General features: G+C 36.9%; 1 protein-coding gene and 1 pseudogene across 1 annotated transcript; one reads left to right on the top strand and one right to left on the bottom strand.

Moving 5' to 3' along the window:
* Positions 1 to 250: 250 nt before the first annotated feature.
* Positions 251 to 4,473, bottom strand: LOC110869570. The gene is made up of 2 exons (XM_022118812.1): positions 3,697 to 4,473; positions 251 to 1,354 (listed from the first exon to the last, which is right to left on the bottom strand). The coding sequence occupies exons 1-2, from the start codon at positions 4,471 to 4,473 to the stop codon at positions 251 to 253; spliced, it is 1,881 nt and encodes a 626-aa protein (XP_021974504.1).
* A 2,156-nt stretch (positions 4,474 to 6,629) lies between these two features.
* Positions 6,630 to 8,290, top strand: LOC110869569 (annotated as a pseudogene).

Below are 8,290 nucleotides of genomic sequence, written 5' to 3'. Positions count from 1 at the left end.
CAGTCTTGCATACAACTTGGCCTGCCTCAAAATATTCAACACTTCTCGTAAGTGCCCCACATGTTGTTCCAATGATTCACTGTAGACTAATATATCATCAAAGAATACTAGTACTGATTTCCTTAAGAAGGGCCTGAACGTATGATTCATTAAAGACTGAAATGTGGCCGGAGCAATTGTTAGGCCGAATGGCATTACCAAAAACTCAAAGTGACCCTCATGAGTTCTAAATGCTGTTTTATAGACATCATCAGGGAACATTCGGATTTGATGGTATCCAGACCTCAAATCCAATTTGGAAAATATGGCAGCCCCCCCCCAACTCATCCAGTAACTCTTCAATCAAAGGAATTGGATAGCCATTTTTTACCGTTGCATCATTAAGTTTCCTATAGTCTATGCACATTCGCCACGACCCATCTTTTTTCTTTACTAACACCACAGGAGCTGCAAAAGGGCTGGAACTACCCCGTATAACCCCCGTATCCAGCAGTTCTTTGGTCATCTTTTCAATTACATCCTTTTGGGCAGCCTGATATCTATAGGGCTTTTGATTAATAACCATAGACTCATCTTTAAGAATGATTCTATGGTCATATGCTCTAGAGGGTGGTAAATTGTTAGGAGTAGCAAAGACATCCTCATATTCTTGTAATAAAGCTTCAATAGCACTGTTAGTCACCTCCTTAGAAATTACAGTCTTGTGTTGAAACTGATCCTTCAGTTCCTCTTTTTGAAGACTGAATAACTGAGACTGAACCACTTGCTTGCATTGTGTTGACAACAAATGACCCATCAACTCATTAGAACACAATGACACCCTGTTTGTTTTACTTCCTTTCAGCTGATAAACCTTATCATCCACTTTAAACTGCATAGTAAGGTCTTGGAAGTTCCACACAATATCCCCTAATGAAGGCAACCATTGTACCCCTAGTACCATGTCATAACAAGCCAATGGTAAGACTAAGACATCAGCCTTCATCCATAGGCCCTGCATTTGCCACTGAAACCCTTGACAGACCTTGGCACACATCAATTGAGACCCATTAGCTACCCCTACCTTCATACCCTCAATGTCCTTCATAACACAATTCAACTTAACAGCTAATTTTTCGTCTATGAAGTTATGAGTGGAACCCGAGTCTATCAAGATTTGTAAGGGTTTAGTACCTAGATTTCCTACTACTTGCATGGTAGAAAAAGAAGGAATACCGGTTAAGGCATGGATGGAAATAAGAGGATCAGGCAAAGTAGTATCAACCACTGATTCTTGAACCAGATTAACAGCAGACTCATCAAGTGATTCCTGCTGTATTTCATCATCCTCACCCACAACTTCTAGCACAAACAACTGTTTATTAGGACACTTATGAGTAGGAGTGAACTTATCATTGCACCAAAAACACTCCCCCTTGGACCTTTTATTCTCAATCTCCTTACTAGTCAGCCTTCTAGTGTTAAACTGTCACAACCCCAGATCCCTCAGGAACGGGCGGTCGTGAGCCAGTTTCGGTGGTATCTAATTTGGCAGCGAAATTTTTCATCAAGACCGTAGTTAGGAAATATTTTATCAGAGTAAAACCACCATATTTTCATAATATTAAACACATGGGATAACTCCCAAGTTTTGCAGTACATACATTTTCATAGGAATAAATCCTATTTTATTTAATAAAAACATCTATTTTATTTTAGGTAACTTTATTGCCACTTTTCCAAGCCTTCAGTGCTCTCCAGCTGGCTTTATTGGCTTCACACTAAGTTACCTGAAACACGTGTTTAAAACATTTTATCAGCAGGAAATACTGGTGAGTGAATCCCAGTTTAATCAAGTTTAAATAAAAAGTCACAGTGAACAGTATTGAGGGCGATCCCGCAATTACATTTGTTTCCAAGTTATATCAATTATCACCCGTTGGTACTGTCGAACCCGACTTATGGAAATGTTACTCCTTAACCAGGTTGTAACAAATTTTGTATACAAAACCCCAACATACCCACGATAATTGTATTCTTACAAATACTCAATAACTGTCATTCGCATGGAAAAGTATGTAAGGTTTTGTAAAAGCATTTAACAAAAAGAGGATTACTCACATTGCTATTATAGGGCTTTCCTTTGTGATTCCCTGGTTATAATCTAATTAAATAAACAATGCACACGCGTTAGTATAATAACCCATTTTAACATTAGTAATAGCCTCCCCGAGACGGCATTCCAACGACTACGTCGGGCAGAACCACGACAGCCGTTATGGAACCCTAGATCAATCGGGCAGAGTACCTAATACGTATCCAGGGGTTATGATACTTACAACGAGGCAGAGCTTCGCTAATTAGGGGGGTATAATACCCGTGTATAAAGCCTACTATTCAGAAATTGAGATTGAGAAACGAAGAATGAACGAATTCTGGTTGAACCCGATGGCCTTCTTATATAGTTGTTGTAACTGGTCTTCTCGCGGCCCGCGTAACACATGGGCTGGGCTTACGCGGCCCGCGTTGACTCCAGGTTAACGTATAGCTTGTCCTGGTCATGATCTAGCCTCGCCACGATGATGACACGTGTCATCACCGGGCTGCGCCACCAATTGGGACACTCGCGGCCCGCGTAAACTAACGGTGTGGCCTTACGCGGCCCGCCTCGACTTAAGAAACCAAAGGAGTCCGGTTCTAGCTTTCATACCACCCGCGTAAGGGTTTGGGGTGGGCTCACGCGGCCCGCCTCAACTTACTATTTCTTGTTTTTCATTTATTTTTAATGCTATATTGTATTTCGGGCTCGGTTTTCACATACGGGGTGTATTTTAGAAAGTGTAGGGTGTCAGGGGTGCTTTAGGATGGTTGATATATTTTGGGTATAACTCCTGGGTTATTTAATAAAATATATAGTGTACTCACATTAAGTATAGTGACCCAATTCTACTTTATCCCTACGTCACGAGATAGAACCCCAACGAATTTAGACAGAGTCTTGACATACGTTACGGGGCCCTACGTCAGTCGGACAGGACATCAGTGACCAGGGATTACAATACTTAAAACGGGCATGGCTTTTTTATTAAAGAAAAGAAAGTAAAAAAAAGAAATTTAGAAAAGAATGATCGAAAGATAGCGAGAGAGCATAGCAAAGGAAATTAGCAGTTGTGAAAAGCTCCCACCCCTTCGTTATTTATAGTCCATTCTGAAAGCTTGATTGGTAAGTTATTTTGATTCCTTCTTATCTTTTGAAATACCCACGCAAGACATACGTAGTCAACATTTATTATTGTTTATGTTAATAACATAAACAACATACGTAAACAACATTTACTAAATGTTTAAGTTTTATTATTATTATTTTATTATTATAATTAATTTAACTGCTTCATTTATTTGGCGCGTATAACTTCTAAAATATGACGTTTTATAAAAAAATGAATATGCCATTAGAACGAGAATAATTTTATCTACAATTTGAACCAAGTTTTATTAAAAACAGAGTAGGTTCAAATATAATGTATTTTTAATTATTAAATGGTTCCTACGCTTGCCCAAAATATCTCATATTTTCATTGGTCAATTTACCCATGATGCATCCTTTTAATAACATAAGTTTTTATATATATTATATAAATAAAAATTTTAGGAATGTTACATAAACTTCTGATGAGATGGTGGGTTAGGTAATAATGGCAGATGAGAAGTGTTAACCGGTGGTTTAAACTGTGAAACGGGTTTAGGGTTAAGATACATGGGTTTAGAAGTAGCTACAGTTTTAGATGTGAATTGATTCTTGATTTTATCATTAGCAACCTTCTGTTTTTTAGCCAACATATAAGCCTCCTTCATGGTCTTGGGATCAAACATACTCACAGGACCTCCCAATTCAGGTTTCAAACCCTTAATGAACAAGCTAATTGCATATTCCTCAGCAATTGTGACTCTTAGTAAATTTTCATCAAATTCATCACAATAATCTTCTAATTCCCCACTTTGCACTGTAGAAGACAATATTCTCATTGCATCTTTGAACATTTGTGTAGAAAAACGGTCAGTTATAGTTCTAGCATATTCTGCCCATGTTACACCAGCTATTGCTCTTGTTTTTGCAAAATTATTATGCCATTTCATTGCCCTTCCCTCCAAATTAATAACAGCATATCGTACCTTATAATCCTCAGGAGTCTCGTCCACATCAAAGAAGTGTTCACAACTGCACACCCAGTCTTCTACATCTTCTGTGCCATTGAATTTGGGAAATTCAATCTTCCCCAGCCTGAACAACCTATCAGTAGACTTACTGATCATTTCTTGATTAGTTGAAGTGCCAGTATCATTGGAATTGGTATGATTCGTTAATTTCTCCAACAATTTCTTGATGTCAGAGAAGGTATGCTCTGTTTTTTCAACGAAAGCGTCAAATTTAAGCAATGAAGTTGTATGATCCTTCAACGTTTTTTCAATTTCAGCCTGACTGCGGGTTGTCATTTCAAAATTGTCAATTGACTATCGAATTGATGAAATCTGAACGAATTTTGAAGTAGAATTGATCGAACAATGAACAATTCCGAATTGAAATGAACTGAATCAATCGAACAATGATTGATTCTGATGAATTGAACGGACAAAATCAATCGAACAACTGATTGATTTCAACGAATTGAACGCACTAGTCAATCGATAATGGAGCTTCCGAGGATCGGAGAGCTCTGATACCAATTGATATGTGAATGTTAGAGAGAGAATGGAGTTAGAGAGAGAGACAAGAATTAACCAAACAACTAACTGAACTTCTCTGTTAACCAACTAACCTATAAGTACAACTGTCAATTAACAGAACTAACAACAACTCACACACATAAGCCCTCACATTATTACAACTTTACACTACAGACCAATTGATATGTGAATGTTAGAGAGAGAATGGAGTTAGAGAGAGAGACAAGAATTAACCAAACAACTAACTGAACTTCTCTGTTAACCAACTAACCTATAAGTACAACTGTCAATTAACAGAACTAACAACAACTCACACACATAAGCCCTCACATTATTACAACTTTACACTACAGACCCCTGTACACTTAAACTCGTAACACTGAGCATTGAACAAAGGGGCATGAGAAAGGTCATTCACACTTATGGAAGACAGGGGTTGTCGAATACCAGCAGGTTTTGAAGATTTTTGAGTACCCTTACTACTCTGATTCCGCGTACCAGGAGATTTGAGTGGCAATTGGTCCTTAGGGTTTTGGATACTACCAGACGATCTGGTTGAAATACGCCTGGTGGGGGGTTTATCCACCAAATTGGACGGGGACGAGAGGTTAGGGGGATCCGGTGGTAACGAACCACCGCTTGAAGGCATCATTTACGGGAAAACAAGATCAAATTGATGGATTCAGTGGTTGAAGAAGGGCAGAATTCATCAATCGGCAGGAGAGAATGGGGGTAGAGAGGGGTTTTTGAATATTTCACTTTTTTACATAAAAGGTCCCTCATGTTTGAAGTTGAGAGAGACAAGGGGTTTTAACATTAAAAGATAACTGGGTTTATGAGAAAGGACACCGCCCGTTATAGGTTGCAAACATAAAGGACATAGAGTGTAATTTTTAAACTTAAAGGACATCACCTGCAAAAACCCTGAAACATAAAGGACGAAAAGTGCAATTTATCCTATATTTTTTAACAGCAAACAACAAGCTCATGCAATAAGATGTTTTATAAAGAGAAATATTACAGCAAACAACAACCTCATGCAATTAAGATGTTTTATAAGGGGAAATTTGTAGTTCAAATTCAAATTCAAAAAAAAAAAAGCCATCTCGAAAGTGCTATTCTTTTATACATCGTGTGTTTTTTTTTTCTTGCAAAATAAGATATGAATCAGGGCAAAAATAAGAGAAACAACCCAAATCGATCATCTTGATTCAGTTTCCACTGAAATTGCTATTTGGGCTGAAAGCTGATAAAAAAAGCTGCAAGGCCAAATATTCTTTTGAAGCTTGCGATTCGTTGGAGCTCTTAAATGGTTAGTCATCCATCACTCTCTCTCGTTTCCTTTCCTCGATATGTCGTTTAATCATCTTCATGTTTGTTGTCATGATTCATTCTAATTTATGGTCCAAACCAATGCTTGCTTTGTTTATAAATTGTTCAATAAAATTTGTTTTCAGATTAAATTTATTATAAATAGCTATCATTATCACAAGGGGTAGATTATGATCAATTTGGTGCAATGTAGAAGTAGAATATAAATAGCTATCATTATCACATGACCTATGTATGAGCAATATGTGCATTTGGATTGGAAAATATGTATTATGTTAATGAGCAATGACATTGTTGCTTTCGTAAATTTATAATTTTTGAGATAAATCTTAACCATCATTATCTAAACAAGCATCATAATAAATAAAAAAATCTGAGTTAATACAATTTTCGTTTGAACAGTTGAGATTGATTGTATTTAGATTTTTCCATACTAAAAGCAACACCAGATTCTCAAATTAATCAAATCTATTTTCCAAGTGAAATTTAACTATATATACCATAAAAAAAAAATAAGTCGTCATCGTCATCATACTCAGTAAATCTCACTAATAGCAAAGCTAAGGTTGGGTCTGAGGAGGAAGAAAGGTAAGATGTACCCCGTAGGAATAAAGAGGTTGCTTCCGGTGAGACCCCCGGCTCAATAGTGGTTTTGCATCAAGCCTTGGACATAAGGCATATAACTCTCAACAATTAAGACAAAGGCCGATTAATTAGTACATGTACTCTCTTGTCTTTTGGCTATCAACGCCATCACATGATGCATGATTAACCATCCCCCTCTTTTAACGTTATTTTCACAAAATTAGTAAAATAACGTTAAAAATAGTGCACTTTCACTTTTGCCCCCAAGTGCCCACAGATATGTGCATAACACAAGCGGTTCGTAGTTTTTGCATTATCATCACATGTTTTATTTCTACAATCGTAATTTAGTTTGAACTTGTTTTTTAAAGATTTTACACTCACTAAAAGCTCACTGTTGCAGGAGACACCATTTATAGTACGTAGGACTTGCAGTTGCTGGTGCATATGCTGGCAGGTATGGAATCCAAGCTTGGAACGCATTCAAGGCTAGACCAGTCGCACCTGTGCTTCGCAAATTTTATCACGGTGGTTTTCAACCTCAAATGACTAGAAGAGAAGCCGCCCTTATTCTTGGAGTCAGGTACAAAATCAAAACTCATTCGCTGATGTTTTGGATTCATATGAATTTGCTAGTAATTAGACGCATATGACTGACTTCAGTGGCGGAGTTAGCCCAAAAGTTCAGGGGTATCCCATTTTTTTGGGGGGGATCAGGGGGTATTCTTTGTATAAAACCGTTTTTTTTTTGTTTTTTTTACACTATGAAAACGGTACAGAGACCGAGTTGATGGGTAGCCCGTGCTACCCCTTCTAATACACTAGCTCCGCCCCTGACTGACTTGATCGAGTATGATTTAATGATTAGTATAATTTTTTAGATGAACATAGAATTGCCTAACCATCCTCAACATGAATCAATTAATTAGTTCTTTATATCCATCTTGGTGTGTGAACAGCTTGCCAAAAGCTCGAGTCAAGCCAAGCTTAGACTAGCTCAATCCTAAATTTGAGCTCATTTAATAAACTAGCGTGAGCCTTAGTTTTATATACCGATCTTGACAGGCTTGCGAACCTATAAAATACAACTATGTTATTTATGTATATAATATTTTTTATCCAATATAATAAACATGTTATTATGTATATAAACTGTTAAAATTATAAAAATCATTATATATGTATATAAATGAAATAATTAATATATAATAAACAAGCCGAACTTAGCTCATCCGCTATTTATTTACGCCCCATTAGTGGCTACATTCTTATCTTGATTTTGTTTTAATGTAAATTATATTTATTTTTATATCTATATGATGAGATCTTATTTTTTTTCTTTTAGGGAAAGTAGTGCAATAGAGAAGATAAAGGAAGCACATAGAAGGGTGATGCTTGCAAACCATCCAGATGCTGGTGGCAGTCACTATCTTGCCTAAAAATCAGTGAAGCAAAAGAGATGATGCTCAGGAAGACCAGTAACACTGCCTCTGCTTTCTGATTATATCCAACAAACACCCAATTTTTACACAAACTAAAGCATAATTCTTTGTCATACCTTCAAACTTTGATCTATAAGTTTGTTGTGGAAATGCATCAGTTTGTTTTAGAGTATATGGTTGGTGCAAATAAGTGTGTTGTATTTTCAGTTTACAAATAAAACAGTTTT

This window comes from Helianthus annuus, chromosome 13 (genome assembly GCF_002127325.2).
Source record: "Helianthus annuus cultivar XRQ/B chromosome 13, HanXRQr2.0-SUNRISE, whole genome shotgun sequence".
In the NCBI taxonomy this organism is placed as follows: domain Eukaryota; kingdom Viridiplantae; phylum Streptophyta; class Magnoliopsida; order Asterales; family Asteraceae; genus Helianthus; species Helianthus annuus.
This window is presented reverse-complemented; position numbering and strand designations above follow the sequence as displayed.